We start from the raw sequence: 26797 nt of genomic DNA on the forward strand, positions 1-26797 counted from the left end.
AAAATAGCTGCCAATAATTTCGATATTGCTGTTGAAATTGTTTAACTGCATTATTCCACATAAAAACACCACTATTCTATGAAATAACTCATGTCTGTTAAAACCAAGATCTATTTCATTATATTAATTTTTAATTTTCTTTTAATTGAATAACAGATAGTACCCAATTACTATCTGATAAATATCTTGTGCATTTCTATCATATGGTGCACATCTTTAAGTTTTATTTGCTAAAGTGAATGACAGCCTATAAGGAACACTAGTCTATATATACATAAGAATTTGATTAAAATATACTTTTATTTACTCTGCTATTGCAGAAATACAAATAAATATACACATTCAGTGAAATTGAGGTCTAAAATAATCAATATTGTTAAAACCTTTAGTAGCATTTAGATTATATATATTAACATATCTATTTCCATTGTTTTATTAAATAACAAATTCACACATTAACAGTAACAATTCTATAAATACATCTGTACTAAAAAATAACATCTCCTTTTTCTTCTAGCACGCCCCACCAACGCAGTTATCAAAGACCAAGATGGACAAAAGTAACTGGCAGAATTCTTCCTCTTCGTAAGCTGAAATGGCTTCCATACTGGTTACATTGCAGCAGTTAACCAAGAGCTGCATTTTTTCTGTGGCTCACATAATAATTTATTTATTAATTATAACTTTTTTTTTTATTAGTACTTCAGATTTTTTTTTATAAAAAGATATTTGTGTTACCTATCACAACATTTTGTAAAATACTTTCCTTTACGTAAATTAGTGTGTATTATTTGTATTATTTATATACATATTTTAAAGACGTTTTTAAGTTATTCTTTAACTATTTATTAAATGTGTTGTATATTACAGCTCTAGTCTTTAACTGTAATGAGTAACAATCTTGTCATAAATAAATTTTTAAATTCTCAAAAAAAAATTTGATATCAGTACCAAAATAAAAAAAAAAATTATTTCACTTTTATTTGTTTTATACTTCTATTTATGTGTTTGTTGTACAAAATCTGTAACTGAAAAATAATATAAGTTGCTTTGTTGAACTAAAAGTAATTTAATTCTTTCAATCAAGTGAAAATCATTTAAAGGAAAACTAAAGACCGACAGAATGACTAAAATTTATTGACACTTGTTACACTTTTCTCATATAATTATTTTCAGTTACTCCACAAGAGTATAACCACAGACAAAAAATCACATCACCCATAGCAACACTTACTTCAAGGACTTAACATAGAAGTTCCAAATATTCTAACATTATTAAGCTATTCTTTTTTCTAATTTAAACTGCAATTAGTACTAAAAATTAGATCTGCATTCAGCATACAATGCTAAAAAATACACAATGAAAGAGGAAAATTATATATCACACAACATATTCGTTAACTGATCCTCTGACATTAGTTTTCTAATGCAGTTGCCTTTATAAAACTGAAAGTTTCGTGCAGTGAAACAGAATAAAATTAGGTTTTTTTTCTCTTAATACTGACAGAGAGCAATAGCTGCTATAAATAACATTTTTGTTATTTTAAATTTACTAATTGGAAGGGAAATGAAAGGAACAATGAAGATATATTCTACAGTATATTAACAATATCTGATGGATTTTTTTTTTCTTTTTGTATTATAAAACAATGAATCTGATGAATTTAATTATCATTCAAATTCATTAAAATCAAGAGTTCAATGTTGCTTAACCTCTTGAGTCACACCAGGAATGTAAACAAGAAACTCTCCTCCCCATCTCACTTATTTTATTCAGAAGTAAATTTTTTTCTTCACATCAAATCTGCAGACAAATATTTTACATGTACTCAAAATCATAAATGTTTTTTCTTCTTTTTTAATAAATTTATCAATTGTTTTTAAAAATAAAAATCTCATAGACATCAATATCAATTTCTGGATAAAGTTAGAAATTTTGATAACAATGTGCTTAAAATTTTGAATTCTTTTTTTCTAATTGATCAATCAATAATGACTCGCCTGGCATGAAATGTCAGGATCGTGGTTGTAGCATGTTAGATAATATATAAGTTAAATAGGATTATAGGAAATATATTGGATCTTTATTGTAGTTGGATTGTAGGAGATATAGATATATAGGTTTTATTGTAGTTATATAGGCTATATGTTATAGTTATACAGGATCATAGTTACAAAAAGTTAAAAGAGCAGGGCTTAATAGATTTATAAACACAAGATACTAATCCAAACTACAGGTAATTCAACAATTTCTAGAGTTCAAGAGGACATCTGTTGTAGGATCCCAGAAGCAATTTCAATCTTCTACAATCGTACTTTTTTTTAAATCTTTTTTGTAAGATTTTTCCTTAGTCTCGTAAAACTTACCATAGATTTCATAAGTAAACTGAAGTCACTATCCGTTAGCTTGTAAATTCATTTTACATTATCTCTACCCAATATTTTTATTTAGTCCATCGACTTTCTGTATTTCCAGGCCAACCATGTGTGTATCTTCTTTTATGATTTTTTTAAAAGTTCAGAATCAGTGGTTCATACTTAATATAAAATTCTGAAAGCTTAATTACACTTTTTTAATTTGACGTAATCAACTATTTATCTTTCTATGATGGTATTCCTTCCTATCTTCCATTGCCATAAAATTGTCATCTTTTATATACTTGATTAGATCATCTACTCCTTTGTATATATTTTCCATCCCTCCATCTTCTCCTGGATAAGTATACATATATATATATATATATATATGTATATGAATAGTGATGAGTATGAGTAGATGATCTAATCAAGTATATAAAAGATGACAATTTTATGGCAATGGAAGATAGGAAGGAATACCATCATAGAAAGATAAATAGTTGATTACGTCAAATTAAAAAAGTGTAATTAAGCTTTCAGAATTTTATATTAAGTATGAACCACTGATTCTGAACTTTTAAAAAAATCATAAAAGAAGATACACACATGGTTGGCCTGGAAATACAGAAAGTCGATGGACTAAATAAAAATATTAGGTAGAGATTTTGAAACTGAATCGCAGAATGTAAAATGAATTTACAAGCTATATATATATATATATACAAGGGCTGTTTTTTTCAACCTCTGATAGGCTATAAAAAAAAAGACACATTGACAAAACAAAATCATTTTATTATTAAAAGTTGAATAGTATCTAACTTATTTTTCTACATAATTTCCAAAATGATTGAAGCATTTGTCATATCATGACACCAGCTTTCCGATCCCCTCTTCAAAGAAGTTTCCCACCATTGAGGTAACTGTCTTGACAGCCTCCTGAAGTTCTTCGTTGGTGACAAAGTGTTGTCCACCCAACCATCAATTCAAAGAGTCCAACCTTCAATTTTCAAAAGAGATGAAAATCACTAGGTGCTAGGTCTGAACTATATGGTGGATGACCGAAAACTTCCCACTTGAACTGTTTGAACTTGAACTGTTTGTTCTTCTGTCATGTTGGCACAGTACGGTTGTGCATCAAAACCACGCCGGACAAGAGCATGCCTCTTTGTTCTGGATCGCTCTATGGAGGCGACATTAAGATTCACAGTAAACTTCCTTTGTTATTGTCCTCTGCTCCATAAACTCCACCAACAAGACACCTTTATAGTTCAAAAAACTGTAGACATTGTTTTCCTGCTGCTCTTGTCTGTTTGAACTTTTTCAGCTTGTTTGGAGAAAAAGTGTGCATCCACTGCTTAGACTGTTCTTTGTTTTACGGATTATCATACTGGATCCAAGTCTCATTGCCAGTAATGACAGACTTTAAAAACTCTTCCCCCTCATTATCGTATGTGAGAAACATTAAGGCTGATGTTATTCGCTGCATTTTGTAACCATGACTCAACATTTTTGGGACCCAACATGCACATAGTTTCCGATATTCTATGTCTTTAGTTACAATTGTGTACAGAGAAGACCTTGAAATTTCTGGAATTTGTGCAAAATGTTCGCTTATCATAAACCTCCATTTGTAGCGGACTAAATCATCAACGCTCAACCAGGCATACAGTAGCAACAGACTTGTGTCCTTGCCCACCTTCATCACAGACATCCATTTTTTAAATTTCCTACACCATTCCCGTATACTACCATCACTCTCGTAAGTTTTCACCATACACTAGGCTCATTCTGCGATGGATTTCAGCAGCACATCCTTCTGCTTGCAGAAAATGTATCGCACTTCGCAACTCACACTTGGCGGGAGCATCGATCATAGCGTTCATGCTCAATTACCCATAGCTCGGCTCAGACTGATGCAATGGAGCTGGCAATGGCAGAGGTTGTGGTAGGGGGTGGCACAACGCCCAGACCTGGCTCCTACCTATCTCTTGTTTACTTAGATACACAATTGGAAATTGAAAAAAAACAGACCTCATATATACATATGTAATTAAATATTCTTCTACAATAGTATTTCTACACCTGCATTTCTATAATTTAATTTTGGGGCTCATCTTTCCATATCACTTCATTGTTTCTAATCAAACATGTAGCCCTAACTTACATATTTTTTGTTTTAAATTATTTAGTACACCACTCTTATTTAAATATCTAATATTCCAAGATCTGACTAAGAGTGTCAGCTTTAATGCTTTTTGAAGACATTTACTTGAGTATTATTACCTGGAGATCCAATTGCAGAAATATCTTACATACGGAATATTTTTATAGAGAATACAAACATACTAAATTATAAAAGAATAGAAATAAGGAAAAACATTTACTTTAGGAAGCACAACAGCATTGTATTTAGTAGGCTTAAACTCAGAACATCCAAAGCCTAAAAACTTAACTTTCAAGTTCATGTTGTTCAGGCTGCTTTGACCAACAATTATACTCATTACCATTTATAACGGCGGTTTTCCCCACCACCTGTCAATAGGTAGCATCCACTTGCCTTGTCATCCCCCACTATGACCCAACTCTCCTACTCCACGTGACCATGTACAAGTTGCCACAAAAACAGTGTCATGCTTTCACTGTGCAGAGTACATGTCTTTATAACTGCGATTGTAGGAGTGTTTTCTTATGTGTGTGATCTATTGTTAAAAAGTCTGTATTTTCACCTGATTTATAATATCAGAGTAAAAACATTGTGTATGATGTTTAGTTATTTTCAACATTTAAAAACGTCCAGTGATATTTTTCATGAGTACTTTTCCAACATTCAACAAGCTACAGAAGATGCTTGTTGTGTTTCTCTCAGAACTGTTGAGTGAATTACTGCAGAAGGTAATAAGGGCGCTACCAAAAGGAAAGCTGATAACAAAACTAGTGTAAATTCTTTTTCTTCTCCAAAGAAAAAACGACCACATAATAAATCCATAACAGATATGAATGATTTTGATAAGGACATGATCTGTAGAACTGTCCTTGCGTTCTATGACCATGGGGAGTATCATACCACTCACAAAGTAAAGCACACATTACAAGAGAGAATTAATTACATTGGTAGCATGATGTTTTTTTATGAAGAATTTGTAAGAATCTTGGATTTTCATTAAAAAATGTAACGATGGTAGAAAGTTTTTAATGGAAAGGCAAGATATTGTTTTATAACATTCCCTAAAAAAATGCATAACATTCAAAACAAAGAAAATCCACTAAAGAAAATTAAATAAATCTATTATTTATTTAGATGAACCTTGGGTAAATCAAAACCGCTTGAAAAATTATATTTGCCAAAATTCGTCAAGTACAGGAGGAGTCTTGAAAGTTCCTGTTGGTAAAGGTTGCTGTTTTAATTTTATGTCATACTGGATCGGCTAGGTATGGTTTTATTAATAATGCCAAACTATTGCTTGAATCGAATAAATCTGGTGATTTCTATAATGAAATAAATGCAGAGGTTTTTACAGATTGATTCACGGATTTGCTTTGTGGATTAGAAGAAGGATGTGTCATTGTCATGGATAACGCAAGTTACCATTCCAGATGTAAGGAAAAGGTGCCGACTAATAACACAAACAAATGTGACATAAGGGAATGGTTAAAAGAGAAAAACACTAACCCAGGTTCTTCAGTCACTAAGCTTGATCTTCTAAATACTGTTCAACAACATAGTAGAAAATACAAAATTTACAAATTTGATGAGTTGGCAGCAAGTATGGGTCATGAAGTGGTACGCCTTCCACCATACCACTGTCAACTTAACCCAATTTAACTTCTGTGGGCCCAAATTAAAAGAGATGTTGCTGATAGAAACAATACTTTTAAAATAAAAGGTGCTGAAGTGTTACTGAATGATGCCATTGAATGTGAAACCACTGACGACTGGGTTAGGTGCATTAGTCGTGCTGAAAAACTTCAGGAAGACGATTTTGTCATAGAGCTGTTAGAAGAAACAATGAACCATTTTATTTATTATAAATCTCTGTGACAACAAAGACAGTGAACCTGAAGATTTGTCACAGTAAATTACTTGTTTTATTTTAAGGTTGTAAAATAAACTAAATTTTTATATTTTACAGAAATTTTGTGGTCAAGTTAAAAGTACGTTACTTTTTTATTTTTTTTAATATACAGTGCTGTTTGTACACAGTAACATTCATATTATTCAAGGGATCATTTATTTAACCACCTTTCATTATAAGAGTGAGTAATCAACATCACAGTTCTGAAGATTTACATCAAAATTTCCTGATATAAAAGAAAACTGTTTTGGCATGGTCAGTAATTTACTAAATTTATAACAGTTATTTAACTTCTTATTTTATTTGAGTTATTTTTAGAATAGGCCTATAAGAAATATAAGGTTGATTAATGTTCTCTTATCGTAACTGCTTTCCAGGATGATGATTTATCATTCATGCTATGAAAAAAAAAATACTTATGTATATCTTTTGTAATACTATATTATAATTATGCCTACAGTAGAATTTATCAATAACTTACATGGAATAATATTATAGTACAACCAAAACTACACAAATAAAGTTCTTAATTCTACAATTATTTTAGGTCAGTAGAAAAATAAACACTGAAAATTATTAATGCAAAGATGATGATTATGTTATTTACATTAGATTATTTTATTCTAAATATATGCGTTCAATTATTACACTATGAACTGAACAGAAATTACACAGTGAGTAAAACATTTCTTACTGTTTTAAACAGTCTGTGTATGAGAGAGAGCATAGGTGTGTATGAACTGAATTCCTATGCCAGGAACTGTATGCTACACATACAGCCCGCTGATATTAATGATAATGAGTATTTAAATTTAATGTTCCACAGCTTAGTTAGTAGACAAATAAAAATTAGTATTTATAAATACAGGTGTTCAACTTAAAACAGACCTCATCACTTAGTATTTAAATAACTGTTAATTAGCACTTACATAATAATTTACAGGTATTGAAAATGATGTCCATCCACTTTTATGCACTTGTCAACATGTCTGATCATGTTCCTGCCTACTCTTGTTAGTTCTACCCTGTCTACTTCCTGGATGGCATTGGTAATGTTTGTCTTCAATTCCTGCAGGATGTGTGAATTGTTCCTCCTATAAACAGTTTCTTTTAAGTAATCCCAAAGAAAGTTGGACTAGTCATATCTGGGGATCTTGGTGGCCATAATCCTTTAGAAATTATTCTTCATCAAAAAAATCCTGTAGCACCTCCATAGTAGAGGGAGCTGTATGGAAAGTGGTGCTATCCTGTTGAACCAGCAGTCACGCTCATCTTTTTGCAGTAGTAACATTGTACATCAGTAACATTCATATTATTCAAGTGATCATTTATTTAACCACCTTTCATTAAATAAGTGTGAGTAATCAACATCACGGTTCTGAAGATTTACATCAAAATAACTGTGGGATAACTTCTTGATAGATGGCAGCATTCATAGTTTTTAAAAAAACAAAGAGTCCTGTTATTCATCACCTTGAAAACACACACCATACACAAATTTTTTATGGGTTTAGGGGAGATTCAAAGAAAATGTGCAGATTTTCAGTACCCCAGGTCTGGTAGTTCTGAGTACTAACATACCCACTAAGGTGAAACCCTCCCATTAAAAATCATAAGACCTTGCCGTTGGTGAGGGGATTTGAGTGCTCAGTGATACAGAATAGCTGGACCAAAGGTGCAACCATATCGTAGAGGAATCTGTTGAGAGCCAAACTAAGGAATGATTCCTGAAAGAGGGGAGCAGCTCTTTCAGTAGTTGTTAAAGGTGCAGGACAGGACAACTTAAACGGCCATATAAACATCACTCAATCCTCTGTGTACTGTGCAGCTGAAAGCAATGGAAAGCTACAGCTGCTTTTTTTCCAAGAAAATGTAGCTCTCTGCATTTTCATATAAAAATGATGGAGGCGCCTTCCTTGGTAAAATATTCCAGAGGTAAACTAGTCCCTCATTCGGATCTCCAGGTGGGGACTACTAAGGAAGGGGTCACCAGAAAATTAAAAAATAACATTCTATGAATCAGATCATGGAATGTTAGAAGTCTAAAAAAGGTTGGTAGGTTAGAAAATTTTAAGAGGGAAATGGATAGGATAAATGTAGATGTAGTAGGAATTAGCAAGGTTCGGTGGGAAGAGGAAAATGACTTTTGGTCAGCTGATTTTAGAATAATTAACAGCTTCAAATAATGGGCAAGCAAGAGTAGGTTTCATAATGAACATGAAGATAGGGAAGAGAGGAGAATATTTCAAAATGCATAGCAATAGAATCATTGTAACAAGGATAAAATCAAAACCTAAACCGACAAGATTGTTAACATGTATATGCCTACAAGCGCCCATCATGATGATGAGGTAGAGTGTGAATACGAAGAAATTGATGAAGCAATTAAACATGTAAAAGGAGATGAAAATTTAATAATAGTTGGAGATTGGAATGCAAGCACTAGAAAAGGCAAGGAAGGAAGTATAGTGGATGAATATGGGCTGGGCAAAAGGAATGAAAGAGGGGACCGACTTATAGAGTTTTACACAAAGTATAATTTAGTAATTGCAAACACCCACTTTAAAAATCATAATAGAAGAATATACACATGGAAAAAGTCAGGTGATATTGCAAGTTATCAGACAGATTATATCACGGTTAAGCAAAGATTTAGAAATCAACTTGTCGACAACAAAACTTACTCTGGAGCAGACATTGATAGTGACCATAATTTAGTGTTAATGAAATGTAGACTGGGGTTTAAAAATCTGAAGAAAAGGTGTCAGATGAATCGGTAGAATCTAGAGAAGTTTGAGGAAGAAGAGCTAAAGAAGATTTTTGAGGAGGACATCACAACAGGTCTGACTAAAAAACATAACGTAGAAAACGTAGAAGAAGAATGGGAGAATGTTAAAAAGAAAATTCTTAAATCAGCAGAAGCGAACTTTGGCAGAACAAAGAGAGCTGGTAGAAAACTTGGCTTTCAGACGATATATTGCAGCTGATGGATGAACGTAGAAAATATAAGAATGCTAGTGATGAAGAAAGTAAAAGGAACTATCAACAATTACGATATACTATAAACAGCAAGTGCAAACTAGTGAAAGAAGGGTAGATCAAAGAAAAGTGTTCAGAAGTGCAAAGAGAGATGAACAATGGTAAAATAGACGGAGCATACAGGAAAGTTAAGGAAAATTTTCGGTTACATAAATTAAAATCTAATAATGTATTAAACAAAGATGGTATACCGATAAATAATATGAAAGGCAAAGTCGATAGGTGGGTGGAATATATTGAAGAGTTATATGGTGGAAATGAATTAAAAAATGGTGTTATAGAGGAAGAAGAGGAAGTCAAAGAGGATAAAAGGGGAGAAACAATACTGAGATCTGAATTTAAGAGAGCATTAAAAGATTTGATTGGCAGAAAGGCTCCTGGAATAGACAGAATACCTGTAGAATTCCTGCGCAGTGCAGATGAGGAAGCGATTGATAGATTATACAAACTGGTGTGTAATATTTACGAAAAAGGGGAAGTTCCATCAGACTTCAAAAAGAGTGTTATAGTCATGATACCAAAGAAAGCAGGAGCAGATAAATGTGAAGAATACAGAACAATTAGCTTAACTCGCCATCCATAAAAAATCTGAACTAGAATTCTGTACAGAAGAATTGAATGGAGAGTGGAAGAAGTGTTAGAGAAGACCAATTTGGTTTCAGGAAAAGTATAGGAACAAGGGAAGTAATTTTAGCACTCAGATTAATAGTAGAAGGAAGATTTTAAAAAAATGAACGGCATGGATGAAGTCCTATGCAAGAACAACCGCATGAAAATAAACAAGAACAAAAAAAAAGTAATGAAATGTAGTAGAAATAATGAAGATGGCTCACTGAGTGACCCATCTTCGTTATTAGAAGAATCGTAATCGAAATTTCGTTGTTAGAAGAATCTTGTTGTTTGGGAAGTAGAATTACTAAAGATGGATGAACTGAGAAGAAAAGATTAGAAGCTTTTGAAATGTGGTGCTATAGGAGAATGTTAAAAATCAGATGGGTGGATAAAGTGACAAATGAAGAGGTGTTGCGGCAAATAGATGAAGAAAGAAGCAATTGGAAAAATATAGTTAAAAGAAGAGACAGACTTTAGGCCACATATTAAGGCATCCTGGAATAGTCAGTCGCTTTAATATTGGAGGGACAGGTAGAAGAAAAAAATTGTGCAGGCAGGCAACGTTTGGAGCACGTAAAACAAATTGTTAGGGATGTAGGTTGTAGGGGGTATACCGAAATGAAATGTCTAGCACTACATAAGGAATCTTGGAGCTGCGTCAAATCAGTCAAATGACTGAAGACAAAAAAAAGGGTAAAACCACCACCTGTGAAAAACACTTAATCTAAGATGCCAGTGTTGCCTCTAATAAAGTTCTTGTACCACTAACAGCAGTAAACCCTTTTTAGCAAAATCTACATTAGTTAGCTCATGGATAACAGTTAAGCATTCTCCTCACTGCAGTATGGGCTGAACCAAATGAAATATTCTTTTCCTGGCTTATTCTCCACAAAGATTTATCAGGAGATTCTGTAAATGCCACTTTAATGTCCTGTACGACCTGCATTGTTAAAACTGTCCTGTGCCAGGCACATTTTTGGTCTAACACCGAACCTCTTTTATGAAATTTGTTAACTAACTTATAAATAACACTGATGCTTCCTTATCAAATTTCTCCCTGAACTTTCACAGACATACAACATGAGATTTGATCTATAAATAAGTCTTCATCAACAACAATTAACCGCATTTCAACAAACAGTAACACACGATTACACAATCTTGTTCAAAAGCCAATGCTTGACTGCTTGACACAGATTGGCAATACTCATACATGCAGGCAATAAACAATCATCCCCACTCCAGCTCCAGTTGTACCGACATCTTTCACATTATTTTACCCATCTCGCACCAAAATAAACATTTTAAGAAAAAATATTCATTTAGTATAAACTGCTGAGTGATGGGACCTCTTTTAAGTTAAACAACCTGTATTAAAAAACACTTTTTTTGTAAATAAATTTTGTTGGGGTTAACAAATAAACTTTTATTTTTTTTAAATGCTGGCAAAATTTTTTAGTTCTAAAAAATTTAACTTTAATTAAAAAAATAATTTTTTGAAAATGAAGGCGTAGTAAATTTTTAAAAAGGATACGCAAATCTGAGAAACTCAAAAGAAACTTCACCTGATTGTTTATTTGCCAGTAATTTTAATTTAACCCTTTATAACTTTTTTCCACCCAGTTTTTGAATGTAAATAATACTATAAACAGTGTTGTTAAAACACACAGAACAAAAATTAGTAGTTCCTATCTTCACCAAGAGGTGAAATAGCAATTTATTTTAAATGGCTGCCATACTGAAACTGATCACCAGAAGGAAATTAACACTAATTTTTAAAGTAATCCATTAGCAAAGTTATGAATCATTAAAACCACAGTAATAAAAAAAAGCAGAAGCAGCGTGCGCTTTCTATTTGTAATTTACCACAATTCCTAGGGTTTTTTTTAAAATTATTATTCTCAAGAATAATGCAGAATAGAACACGGTAATATTTCATATAAAAATACTTTATCCATCAAAGGTTTCATAAATGTAACTCTTTTAAGACGAGTTTTTTCTTTCATGACAATTATTATTATTATAATACCTGATCCTGAATCTAAATATAAAAATTCCCCATACTCATCACTGATAAATACTTTCATTAGTAAAGTTGACAGGAAGCATATAGAAACAAGTAACTGCTCAACACCATTATATTTTTTTATTTTATAATAACAGAAAAAAAAGTAGTGTACAGCTGTTAATTACAATTATAATTATTGATGTACAATAGCGTGTATGTATAATGCACTTCTCATATTTCACAATTAAAATTCTGTAAATAAAAGAGGAATTGAATTTTTTGGTAGCTTTTATTATGATAATAGATTTTAAAATTAAACTGCAGTCAAATATCAGAATATTATTTATAACAGTAAATTTTTATAATAACAATATCAAGGATCATCAAATCTGAGTAGGAGGCAAAACAATTCCGACACCAGATCCCTGCTGCTTGCAACTTGAAACTGTTGTTGCTGTTGTTGGATTACTTTTATTTCCAAACGGATTTCTGTAACAGGAGCTACATACACGAACAGGCTCATATAATTGTTCTTCTGGTAATGCCACCACATTCTCTGAGCAATCGGCACAAAATATTTTTCCACAACTCCTGGAATTATACAAACTGTAATAAGATAATTTTACAATCACATTCTAAGAAAAAACAGGAGGATAAGAAATATAAACTAATGATTAATTATACAAATAGATTAACTAAAATCTTTTTATAGTAAGTATTTTTTAAAGTTCTAATGAGTTTTTGATTGGTCTGATATCCAGGGTGAGGGGGAATGTAGTAGTTGGAATGTGACAAATACAGGGTGTCCCTTATAAAACGCAACCCAACCTTATATTGGTAGGTATTGAAATAATAAAAAGGCATGTGTAAATGTAATTTTTATTATTACCATCCATTACCTTACATTTAGAGTAAATGTTGGAAGTGGCCGTCATCTTCTTGAATACAAGCTTCAATTCTTTTTACAGTGTTTCTTGCAACTTTTTTCAACGTTTGTGGCTGGATATTTAATACAGCTTGTTCAATATTGACTTTCAATTGTTCAAGTGTTCATGGTTTGTTGCTGTAGGCTTTTTCTTTGAGGTAACCCCATAGAAAAAAATCCGCCACAGTCAAATCCGGAGATCTTGGTGGCCACAAGCCTCGACCGATAACACGATTATTACCAAAGAATTTCTAAACGAAATCAGAAGTTGAACCTGCGTAGTGCGATGTCATACACTCATGTTGTAGCCAGCAGTGTCTGTCTTCCTCTTCCAAGAGTGCAATGAACTGAAATAAAATATCCTGATATCGTTCTGCATTAATGGTGTACTCTAAAAAAATAGGACCGATTATTTTCTTCCACGATATCGCGCACCACACGCCCAACTTCTGCGGGTGTAATTGTTTTTTGTGATAAACGTGGGGGTTTTCAGCACTCCAAATTCTACTGTTTTGGCTGTTTATGTAGCCATCCAAATGAAACCGTGCTTCATCTGTGAAAAATAACGAATCCATAACATTAATTCCCTCACGCAGAAATCGACGGAACCGTTGACAATATTGTAGCCGTTTTTCTTTGTCGGGCTCAAGAAGTTGATGAACCGTTTGAATGCGATAAGGTCGTAATTGTAATTGTTTGGTCACCCGATGAACAGTTGATTTAGACAAATTAATTTCAGCAGACAAACGTCTGATCGATTTATTTGGCGAGGCGAGTAATCGGTCTTTGATTTCAGTGACTGTATCTGTATTCAACACTGACGCAGATCTTTTGTGTTCCTTGTTATTAACAGAACCGGTCTCTCTAAATTTTGCAACTAACCTTAATACTGATGTTTTGTTAGGAGCTGGTTTATCTGGGTACTTATGGCGAAACAAATCTTGCACTGCAACCGCTGATTTCGTACTGAAGTACGACTCAACAATGAAAACACGTTCATCTAGCAAAAACACCATCTTGTCTCTAGCAATACACTGAACGTTATGATTACATTTTTGTTACTATCGGTAGTGTTCTACTGCGTCGCTGCGATGTTCAGATGTTGGACGAGTCCATTTCAGTAACGAGTAGGGGAGTAAGCTTGACTTGAAATTTCATGGATGAGTGATTGATGGATTGCGTTTTATATGGGACACCCTGTTTATATTTTTAAGTATGTGATTAACATCTATTAAATTTGATTTGAAATATCTGATGAAATTTATTAGTTTTCATCTATGACACTGTTCTAATCACTATTACATATACTGCAGTGGTAATGTAAAATTAGAAAAAAACACTGAATTTATTACCAGGAGAGAACTTTAGTTTGACAAAAGTAAGAGTAAAAACAAAGGTAATAAAAATGTGAAAAAGATGAACATTTTAAGGTAGGTTAACATAATATACTAGAAACTGCAAGAACTTTATTATTTAGGTAGAAAAATTACAAAGGATAATGATGTAATGAAGACATCAAAACTAGATACTTTATCTACTTTTGAAGCAAGCAAGCAAGGTGAGTTTTCAATTTAAAAAAACTGCTAAGAATTATATATAATAAAAGAAGCAGCAAATCTAGAAAATATTTTCATTAGCATAAAATTACCATTTAATGGTAATGAAATATGGAAAATAGGAGAAGAAATAGAAGCCTTTGAAATGTGAAGTGTTACAGTTGGTTGTTAAAAATCGACTAAGCCAATAAAATCTAAAAAGAAATCATTTGAACAGGAGAATATAAATCATGTGAATAGAAGAGTTGGAAGAAATTTGTAGCAGAACTTGTATGTATAAAACTAAAAGCAGGAAGACAAATATTGAAGAAATATATGAAACAAATAATTGAAGATGTGCAAATTAAATAAATATATTTTGGTTTAAAAAGTGTGTGTATATATATATGTATGTATGTATAAAAGGGTCGGGAAGGAGGGAGTATGAGAAAGAGTAACATCAAAGGAGAATACCAGAATGAAAAAATAAAACAGAAAAAATTGTTAACTGACTCAGTAACTTGAAAGGAACAGTTAGACAAAAAACATAAACAATGATATGCAGAGTGTATCACAAAGTTCTCCCTGGATTCTCATAACCTATTCTACTTGTGAAATAATGGAAAAGTACATATAAATATATGTCCTAAAATGCTTTATTTACAAGATTACAAAGATTTACAAAAGATATTCACGGCTAGTGAAAGATTTCGCTTGGATTTCAGCTACCCCAGTTAAATGAGGTCATACTGAAATTTTTAGAACGTTATTTAAGGGGCGAAATTAGTGATTTCTTATGGTTTTTGATCTGAAAAATTGAATAAAATAGGTCCTAGAGCCATATCTGAAGTAGTTTTTGAGAAATCTGAAGACCAATTAATTGCAGGAAAACTCTTTTTTATGTTTGATGTACAATAACATTGTTAAATGGGTAATAAACACATAAAACCTTCTTTACAAAACTTGAAGAGAATTTAATTTTGAACAAAATGGTACAAGATAGTTGAAAAAACCAACGAAAATTTAGAAAAATTTGAATTTTATTCAGAAATAATGCACTAGAACAAAGTGCATTATTTCCAGTGCATTATTTTATTAGATGTCCAGTTTACAATAATTTTCAAAAGTGAGCCTGTCATTTTCAACACATTTCTTGGCACATTTTTGAACTGCTTTTGCTGCTCTCTTTAGTTCTTCAGGACTGTCCATAAGATGCTCAGTTGCATCCATAATGCGGACAATTAATTCGTCACATTTTTTATAAAATATTTTTCATCCATCCCCAGATTTAAAAATCTAAAAGTGTTAGATCAGGCAATCTTGGTGGCCAGAAATGTGGGCCTCCATCACCGATCCATTTCTCAGGGAAATGATGATTTAAGTTAGTAGAAATAGCACAAGAAAGGTGGGGAGGGACGCCAATCATCCTTGAAGTGTACTTTACATCTCAGTGCTAAAGGAGCATCTTTAAGCAGTTGCAGCAATTCTTCTTGAAGAAAGTGCAAGTAGACATCAGCATTTAAGTAGCCAGGTAATATGAACGGTCCAAACAGCTGATTGTGAAGAAGGCTGCACCATACATTGACACTAAATCGGTGTTGAAAACTGCCTTCCCACATTTTATGAGGATTTACTTCTGCCCATGTAGGCTGACTGCATAAGTTGTTGATGCCATCTCGAATGAAATTTGCCTTGTCTATTAACATAACAAACTTGTAGAGTTGTTGATTTGTATTCCACTCCTTGCTAAACTCTAAGTGAAGTGGATCGTCTCCTGGGTGTAGATGTTGTACTGGCTGTTTATAATAAGGACAAAACTCTTGTTTTGTTTAAGTGTCCTCCAAACCATCGAATGCGAAACTCGATCCACTTAGAAATACATCTTGTACTGATGCCTGGACTGCACTGAACTACATCAATAATAATTTCTTCAATAACAGCATCATGTTAGGCAGATCGTTTATAGTTGCTATGAATACTAGGTAGTGAACCTGTTTCCTGAAGATTGAGAAAAGTCGCACTAATTGTTTTGGAGTTTGGAATCCTGCGTTTCGGAAAATGTATGTCACACTCTACTGCAGCAGCTGTAGCATTACCATTACACACACCCAAAGTGAATACCATATTAGCGTATTCCTCTGTTGTAAATACATATGGCATTACTTCAATGGTAAACTGATCACATTCAAACTAAAATTCACAGAAAACCTTCGCTAATGACACCATATTTCACAATAACTGATATACTTAATGTACCTTATAGAATGATTTAAACACTAATACAGTATTGGGCATTGTTGATCAGCTGTTGCTATTTTATTGCCTATTTTGAAATAATTTATTATATTTCTGTCATTAACAAAAGAATCTAAGTCATTTTTATTTATTTTTTATTTTACAATTATTGCATAATTTCCGGATTTTTTAAAATTTTTAACAGTAAATTTTGATTCTTACAAATTCTTCACTAAAAAAGAATTTGGCTTTTGTTTACATTAAATAAATACTTTTCTGACAAATGTAGTAAGTTACTGTTACTAAATAAAATTGTAATTTTTCTAACTTTGTTTTATTCAATTTATCTTACACCATTTTATTCAGAATTAAATTCTCTACAAGTTTTGTATAAATATTTTATGTGATTATTACTCATTCAACAGTGTTATTGTATGTCAAACATAAAAAACTGTTTATTAACCACAATCTATTGGTTTTCACCCTAGATTTCTCAAAAACTATTGTAGGTACATTTCTAGGACCTATTTTATTTGATTTTTCAGGTCAAAAACCATACAAAATCACTAATTCTGCCCTTAATTAACATCCTAAAAATTTCAGTACAAATTAATTTCACCAGAGTAGCTGAAATCCAAGCGAAATATTTATTTTTCACTATCCATAACTCACAAATGATGCATTTTAGGACATATATTTATACAAACTTTTTCCATTACTTTCATGAGTAGAATAGGTTATGAATGTCCCAAGAGAACTTCATGATACACTCTATAGATACCAAAGATAAACAGTGTTCAACTTCAAAAATGGTCTATTTCAGCTATGGGTATTATGGTTCCAGCTTTTTTTTGCAATGGTTATATACTGTGTATAAAAAGTTAAGACTGCAATCGGAATGGGAGAACTGGATCTAGGCAGCAAACTTTCATTAGTCATTGGTGAAGACTGGTTATTGGACAAAATCGTTACCTCATAATCTATTATGTACACAATTCAGTTGATAGTTAAAAAAGTCTTTCTTTTTCCTGTTTAGCCTCCGCTAATAACCTTTCAGATAATACTTCAGAGGATGATATAAATGAGTGTAAATGAAATGTAGTCTTGTACAGTCTCAGTTCGACCATTCCTTAGATGTGTGGTTAATTGAAACCCAACCACCACGAAAGAACACCGGTAACTACAATCTAGTATTCAAATCGTTAAAAAAAAAAAGTCTACTTATTAAAGAAAATTAAGTCGTGACAAATTCTTATGTTCAATTTTCGATATAACTTTTTAGAACATTTTTAAAGTCACCAATGAAAAGTGTAATTGAGATGCTGTTTAAAACATCTCACTAAATTTGCCAGTTATTAGACAAGAACCATGTCCAAGAAAGATCAGAAGAAGTGCTTTACATCCAAACAACAGTTTCAGTACTTCACAATTTCAATGAAAGCAATTTTTCAAGTGAGCAGTGTAATTAATTCTATAAAAAAGACAACATATAAAAGTGTGGAAGATTTGATATATGTACATTTAACAACTTATACATGCAATCCACCAAGATCAAATTGCATTTGGGCTAAGAATATGTAGTAAGAAAGATAAGATATGTAAGTAAGATATGTGTAGTAAGTATAGAGGTTAATAAAACTCACTGAATTTCTAAAAATATAAATAAATCTAATAAATATTGCAGTATGTCAACTAAATATTTGTTATTAAAAATTTTCGCCCTGGTCAATAATTTTGAAACTTTAAAGCATAATTTTGTTTCTCATGGAATCACATTTAATCTCATAAACCACCAACATAGCCGAAAATTAATGACGTACCAATAAAGCACTTTATATTTAGTTTTTAAAATAAAAAGAAATTTTGGTAAATGTTCAAGTAAAATTACAAATAAAATCTATATATGGCTGAACAGCCTATTGTTTCCATTATTCTAAAATGAATGCAATAGTCATGGGTTGTACCAATAAAAACTATAACTCCAGTTTTAGTTATTTACAGTATAACTTTTAAATTATTACATTCCAGTTTATATTATAACAGAAGTAGTATTATCTAAGTTATATTTCTAAAGCTATATCTGTAATTCTTAATAATTCAATTAAAATTTACACATAAAGGTAAGTGTTCTTACCTTTTCTATCAATATTTTTTTTTTTTTTTTTTTAACAACCACTACTCCCATTTACATGCATGTATATATATATATGTGTGTGCGTGTATGTGCGCGCACACACACACACACACACACACACATACACACACAAACAGTATCATTTCACTGTTTTATATTTTTCAAAATACCTGCAATGATGTTTTCTGCGACCAAGCCAAAACTGATTATGACAACCCGTACAATGACTAACTGCATGGTCTGGAACCCAAAGTGTTGGTACCGGTTCTTCAACTGCTTCCCAAGATACTTCAGTGCTGCATAATGAACCCTGCTGAAAGAAAATGAATTGGTTAGAAATACCTAAACATAGATATTCTCAATAGCATATTTACTTGCACCATGTTTCACACCTTTAATTCCAATTTTTTTAAACCATCAAAATTCCCATCTAATGACAAACTTATATCATCAGTTCCTCCATTCTAAAAGACCACTGAGAGGACATTTAAGTGATTTTGAGAATTAAATTTCATATTAGTAAAAATAGAAATTAAGTATTAAGTTTAAGATTAAATTGCATTTATTTATTTTATGTGATAATTAGGTCTAGTTCCACTTGACCCTGTCTTACATTCAACCACAGCTTGTAAAATAAATGTTATATATAGATGATGTACAAAATATTAATACTACTTTATTCTATGTTTACATTATCCAAATCTCCTATTACAAAATAACTTGTTAACAAATACTATGACTGTATTAATACTAACATATGCTACACTGCACAATGTAACTTGTGGTAAACATTAGTAAATATTAACTCTAATGCTAGTTCATATTAATTCCTCTCTTTTATAAAAATCTAGTTACAGTAATATGATTAAATAAAAATAATAATAGCAATACATTTAAGTAATGTTGTCCCACATTGGTATTACTCACATATGGATCATTGTGAAGTATTACACATGAGTCAAAAGATGTGCTTTCAGTAAGACAATATTTCCACCCCTCTATTTATACCACATTGAGTTGTCGAGTGCTTAGCAGAAACTTATATTATTAAAGGATTTCTCTCCTCCACATGATGAAATTTATGTAAGACTTTTGTTTTATATTGATGAAAAAATCGTCCATTTATAAAAATGCGAAATGCTAAATGCCATGGCAGAAAATGGATTGAGGGGTGGTGTTTCATAATAGCAAAATCAAAAGCAGATGGATTAAAGAAAAATTAAATTACAGATCATAGGAAAAGGGAAATCTCAATAATGCTTAAAAACTGTTCACACAATTCAATGTGATTATGTCACAACATTGTGTTTGGATGACCGGTGAAAAGTTTATTTTATGGGTTGAATGGCTGAATGCATTGTATCAAGGAAAGTCAAGAAATGATTTTTCTCACAGATAACCATCCAGCACGACCGAAAACATTAACTGTCAAAAAGTTGTTTTAAGCCTCCTAACAATACTAGTAAGATGTAGCTGATGGATCAAGGAATAATATAAGTAGTAATACCATATTTTCACAAGGTACTAATTCACAAGTATGAAAGTTCCATCAAACAAACAAATACCAACTTTTGTAAGTATTCTTATTATTGTAATTAATTATGCACCATACTATAAAATATCCGATCCAACCTGGAGTAATAAAGAACTGTTTCCTAAAGCAGCATCAAATGACAAAAAAAAAGCTAGCAGTGGATCCTGGTAATGAAGAGAATGCCATCATTGCAAATTATCTCGCATAAGTATCTACAATGATGACATCCCAACATGCGAGATTCATTCAGAACAAGAAATCATGGTTGTTAATTTCCCAGCATATACTACAACAAATAACAAGAACGAGAATGAAGAAAAATAAGAGCCTATGCATTGCAGACTATGATTACAACATTAAATGAACTTTTTCATGTTACTTTAAGGTAAATCTGTGTCTAGCATGTATGAAATTTTATATGATGTCACCAATGAAATTAATCATTTAAAAGCATTTATTTTAAATTCATCTTAAAATAAGTTCAAAATAAAATTGAGACTTATCTTAAGAAATTATAAAGAATATATTAAATAAAATAAAAATACCATCTGTAAACTATGTAATTTGTTTTTGTACTTTATTATTTATTCAAAATATTGTTATTTTTGTTCTACATACTATAATACTGAATTTTGGTGAGCACAGCCATATTATGTAAATATATTTTGTATTTACATCTGCCATTTTATTCAAGGAAAATAAATACATGTTTCCTTTTAAGTTGCCAATTTACATCAGTCCCTACAAAGGTCTGTATAGTGCATTTAACTCTTCTAATATAAAAATTAACTAAATAAACATATGTTAATAATAATATTAATTATACTTAACACATCAGCAAAGTATTGATTTATTATCAGCAAGTTACACTATATTAAAAATATTATAATGTCAGTATACACACATTAATTAACAATATATTATTATAAACTGTCGCCGAATGGTTTCAACTGCACACAGCACTTACTAACCTTATGGTGGCCCTGAAAAGGGCCGTCTTTGTCGTCGATTGGCTTCGACAGCTCATTGTAATTACTAACCTTAGGGTAGTCCTGAGAAGGGCTGATGTAGTCAAATGGCTTTGACGGTTTGTAATCCATAACCTTGTGATGGCCCTGAAAAGGCCCGTTATTTTGTGTTAGCTCTGAGAAGAGCTATTGGGTCTGGAAGCTGGTGTCTGGTGAAGTCAGGGAGTTGCGGCTCGTCCATTGAAGTCCGACTGGGCTTTCCCTCAGCGGCAGTTGGGTTCCCACTACAGCGTGACAGTGGTGGCCCCCAGAATCCTGCAGTGTCAGATCATTCGTCCTTCGCCGGCACGGCAGAGGCGGTTCTCCCCAAGTGATCCCAGCTGGCTACTGCTACCAAGTCCGCCAGCCAGGGCAATTGAAGCTCGGCAAGCTGGAGCTGGAGCGGTAAGGTAGCGTCTGTGTCCAGTGACTCCCTTGGCGAGCCGGCCAGGCCTGCTGCTCCAGCGAGGATGTTGGCATCCGCCAGGAGGTCCCACATTGAGCTGGCCAGGGAACTTCTTCCATCTTCTTGGTCTTCAATTGCATTCACTCTCATGGTGAACGCTATTTTATTGGAGTCTGAGAGTGGCGGGACTGCAGTGCCACTATGGTGAAAGAACTACATGGTCATCTGCACGGCGGTAGTGATGCTTGTAGCAGCATGTCCGTATACTGTGCGCCAGTTCGCATCTGAGATGGTATACCATGTTTGGCGGCCGATAATAAATTAGCCATATATGTGGTAATAAAACATACTTGATGTATATACAAACAACAAACTAAAATATAAATACACAATTTATGGTAAATCATTACCACAAAAAATTTATTTGGTAAAACAGTAGAAAAATATTGCATTCATAAAACCTTACAGCTTTTAAATTATTTAACATATACTCACAAGTGCTTTTGTAGCAATCGCTACTTCATAAAATAAGTATATTAAAAATTAAAAACACTAAGAAAAATCAAAAACTTTAAAACATCTCTCTTTACAGTCATATAATAAAAATTGATTATCTACTGTTGTTTTCTGTAGCTGCATCTATTTGTGAAGATTAGAACTAATGATTTTGTTGTTTATTTAAATGTAAGTTAAATTTAAAATGAATTATGAAACTGTATCTACAATTCCTCATACATAACTACAAATTATACTATAATTTCCTTTAGAAAAGAGACTGATGTTGTATAAACTCCTTCAGCCTATTTAAACTCTATTTGGCCTTAAGAGATTGAAATTCACCAACAACATAAAGCTGAAATCTATCCCATTGTAATCTATAGTTAATATTTATAAATGATCCAGGGGATCAGCAAGTACATATATTACAAATATCATACCAGAATCTGTTTTTCCTACAACTAAATTATGAACAGTTTTCCACATCTCAGAAAAATCTTTTCTAAAAAACAGCATTGTGCTTTTGAAATTCTTTAAAATTCAAAATTATTTTTTTACATCATTGCCCTGAGAACAATAAAGAACCATATTGGTTTGGTGACGTACTTTGAGAAATAGTAGGATTTTTTCAAGATGTGGGGCTTGTAGCTTCTCATTATTTTGAATATATTACATATTTGTCATAAAATGTGAGCAATAAATCAGTAAATTCAGATAAAATTAAGTGAAACACTGTTAATAACAATTAATTAAATAACAACACTGTTCTAGAAAATTTCACTGAGATAATATTTTACTAAGACTGTAAGCTCAACAGATAATTCTTCATAACATTTCTAATTACAATAGTTCTGGCTTTAGGTTTTGAAAGGTTTAAAGCACAGGATGTAATAAATCAAATTATGCATGACAAAACAGCTGTTGCAGTGAGTTGTTCATATTACAATAAGATGTATTGATGATGATGATTACAATATTACATGAATTTCACCACTAACAATTATAAGATTAAGCAACCAGTGACAAAATGTGATTTGTAGCTTGCAACAGAAGTATTTTAATTTAATGAGTAAAAGGGTCAGCAGATTGCAATCAAAAGTATCAATATAAAGCAGATTATAATACCATGAAAACACAGTAAATTAAGTCTGTAACAAGGTACTGATAGAATTTCATCAAGTTACAACAGGATTTCAAGGAATTTTGCTGACTACAAAATCCTATTTTTAGAAGTATGAATAATTGCAGCAATATTTTTTTCATTTAATGACACGTTTTTAAAAATATAAATACAACCCTATCTTATAAATAAAATTACTATAACAGAACTGCTGAACCTGACTGGAACTAACAGCATATAAAGCATCAATAATAAACAAAAGACACTCAAAGACATTCAACACTCTTTGTCAAAAGTCAGTCATGCTCGTAACTGAAATGATAATCTCTGTTAGACACTTATAAGCAAGCACAAATTATTTACAAAGACCATTTAAACTATTACAACAGTCACAAATAACAATCCAAACATTGTGTTTTATAAGGCTTTTCAGATAAACCTCACACTAATTTTGAAGATCAATTTGCAACAAAAACAATGACCAGGAGTAAATTACATACAAAGAGACAAGCTGAAAACATCATAATATCAACAGAGTACTATCTGAAAAATTTCAAACACAAAGAAAGAATAAGCCAATCATAATATTGATTAAACAGAGGTCCACCACTAGCTACAGTCAACAGAGATAGCAAAATAAAAGACTAAATTTTACTTTCATCAATAAATAATAAATTCACGACTACAAAATAAGACAAAAATTGAATTATCTAGAAAATGTAATTAAGAAAAAATAACCAGGTGACTGAAGAATATAAATTTTAATCTAAAACAAAATGTTTATAAAAGAGTGTTCTGTTTGTAAGGAAACTCCAAAAGTAAAAGTAAAACAAAACTGGGTTAAAATTGCAAAATTAAAAAAAAAAATTACAAAGAATTATTTTTCTAAATGTATGAAACTTTTAAATTCCTTTATGATTTTTCAATCCTATCTCAAGCCAACATCCTTGCAATATTTTGCAGATAAGAAAAAATAGATGATAACACCTAACAACTGGTATCAGCCATGTTGTAAGTTAACAACCCAACATTTCCTCACGGAGACTTTACTCGGTAAGGCATATTCAATTATTAAAAAATTGTAAACTTTTTTTAACACCTAATAAGCAAGGCGTGAACAAAATTAATTGTATCCTTCAGCAAAGCGTGTATTACTTTGTTGCTTTATAGTATCCATCCAGGCTTTTCATGCGCCCAAGATGTGCATAATGTACCTGATGAACAAGTGGCATAAATCATTTGCTTTTTTCTATGAGTAATGAAGTTAATCTACATATGATTAAGCCATATGATGAACACATTGAAGATGTCACTTAAGAGTTGATTATCACCATCATTTTTTAGGGCTTGGCTTGCTGATGTGCAAAAGTAAATTCAGCACAACAAAGAACACAACAGAAAAATACTTCACTCCTTTCTTCTCCTATTATTTCACAAACTTATAACAACTCTCAACTTTTTCAACAATAGATGAAATAAAAGCAAAATAACAAGCCAGGCTCAAAGCGATACCCAACGTAGTGTTACACCAGTGTTTTTCAAACTGGAAGCTATGTTGGTGTAAGTGTATATCACAAGGGACTACTTTGAAGGAGGCAAGATAAATATTGTAGATTGAATACTTTCAGAAAAAATTAAAAATTCTTGATACTTTTTGATAAACCTCATATATAGATATAGTTTAAACTGTACATAAAAGAAAATGTTTCTACCTTGTCATGGAATGATAACATCATTTGTAAAAAAAAAAACTTTTTTTACTGTTTCCTATACTAAATGCTGGAAAGAATGGAAGTACGACAGTTTACCTTTTAAAATAGCTTACCAGAACAATTATTATTAATATATAGTAATAATTTTAATGTATTAATACTACTTTATTATTACTGCCTTACTTTTAATGGTTTTAAGTATTAATTTAATTGTATTAAAGGCATTTAATAATTCTGTTATCAGTATGACTATTCAAAATTGATAAAGTCTGATAAAACAAGTATACACTGGATCAAGAACATAAATATCAAAGTACAAGTACATCAATAAATCTGATAAAATTAAATACTCTAAGAGGTTTGTGTACACAACATATATAAGCAGCGAGAGAATATTTTTAAAAAATCCAATGGTGGTAATCAGACCAGATAGGAAAAGATTAAGGAAATGTATTGAATAAAAGAGAAAGATTAAGCCTATGAAAAGAATACCTAGATCAAGCTGGTAAAAGAAGGATAATAATATAAATAAAAAGACAGCTGATCAGGGAATTATAATTCACACTAAGATAAATAAAGAAAAGACAAAAGATTAAAAAAGACAATAGTAGAGTAAAAGAACAATTCAGAAACTTCAAAAGTAATGATACTGTGTGTATGTGTGTATATATATATATATATATATATATAATATATACAACATATGTTTCAAAATGAATACAAAGTTTTACAGTAATGTAATATTTATTAAGTTTTACTTATAATAAATATTACATGAAATGAAAGAGCAACTTAAATAGTTTTTGCTATAAGTGTTCAATGTGAGTACCATTCATCGCATGGCACACATCCAGTTGATAGGATTTCATCCCATACTTTAGTCAGTAAGTCTGGAGTAATTAATGTGACAGCTCCTTCAAACCAGTCTGAAGTTGGGTAGGTCAGCTGGTAGTGGTGGCACATACATTTGATCCTTCATAAGCCCCCAAAGGAAAAAAATGCATGGGCTCAGATTGGGTAAACATGGAGGCCACAGTAAACAAGACCTGTCATCCAGTCTCCAGTGACCAATCCAGTGGTTGGGAAGAAATTCATTCAACCAATCGCGTACAGTGTTATGCCAGTGAGAAGGCATAACCTATAACTTTATCTTGTAAAGTTCTGTGGTTCGTATTGCAGTTGAGGAAAGAACCATAGTTGTAGCATATCAAGACAGTTCATTCCAGACATACTTACTTACACGAAAAAGAACAGCCCATAAACTTCCCGTCAGGATACAGCGCAAAAAACATTCTGTTTTGTACAGTCTCGTTCAGACTGGAATATTTCATGAGGATTTTCTGATCCTAGGGTATGCACATTATGAGTGTTAACTTTTCTATTATCATGAAATGATTCGTTACTGAATACGACATGATAAAGAAAGTCTTCAACGTCACGTTCATCATTTCATTTGCGAAGCTAGCACGCAACCCATAATCTGTATGCTTTAAAGCTTGTAACAGCTGTAAACAATATGAACACAGTTGTAAGCGTTTCCTTAAAACCCACCACACAGATATCACCGGAACTGCTAATTTGCGGCTAGCCCTCCTAATGGA

At 31.9% G+C, this 26797-nt stretch overlaps 2 protein-coding genes across 10 annotated transcripts in view; one reads left to right on the top strand and one right to left on the bottom strand.

Moving 5' to 3' along the window:
* LOC142323411 (MAM and LDL-receptor class A domain-containing protein 1-like) overlaps positions 1-982 on the top strand; it is an 89341-nt gene extending 88359 nt beyond the window's left edge. For all 3 annotated transcript variants that reach the window (XM_075362992.1, XM_075362994.1, XM_075362993.1), the window contains one exon: positions 518-982. In XM_075362992.1, the coding sequence (XP_075219107.1) occupies positions 518-564 (47 nt within the window). In that variant the 3' untranslated portion in view covers positions 565-982. The remainder of the gene's footprint in view (positions 1-517) is intronic.
* An 11224-nt stretch (positions 983-12206) lies between these two features.
* Positions 12207-26797, bottom strand: part of LOC142323412 (phosphatidylinositol-3,5-bisphosphate 3-phosphatase MTMR4) — a 64130-nt gene continuing 49539 nt past the window's right edge. For 4 of the 7 annotated variants that reach the window (XM_075362998.1, XM_075362995.1, XM_075362996.1 and 1 more), the window contains 2 exons: positions 19090-19232; positions 12207-12696 (listed from right to left, as the gene is read on the bottom strand). In XM_075362998.1, the coding sequence (XP_075219113.1) occupies positions 12474-12696; positions 19090-19232 (366 nt within the window). In that variant the 3' untranslated portion in view covers positions 12207-12473. The remainder of the gene's footprint in view (positions 12697-19089; positions 19233-26797) is intronic. The other 3 variants (XM_075363000.1, XM_075362997.1, XM_075362999.1) reach the window with 3 other exon arrangements.

This window comes from Lycorma delicatula, chromosome 4 (assembly GCF_047948215.1).
Source record: "Lycorma delicatula isolate Av1 chromosome 4, ASM4794821v1, whole genome shotgun sequence".
Taxonomy (NCBI): Eukaryota; Metazoa; Arthropoda; class Insecta; order Hemiptera; family Fulgoridae; genus Lycorma; species Lycorma delicatula.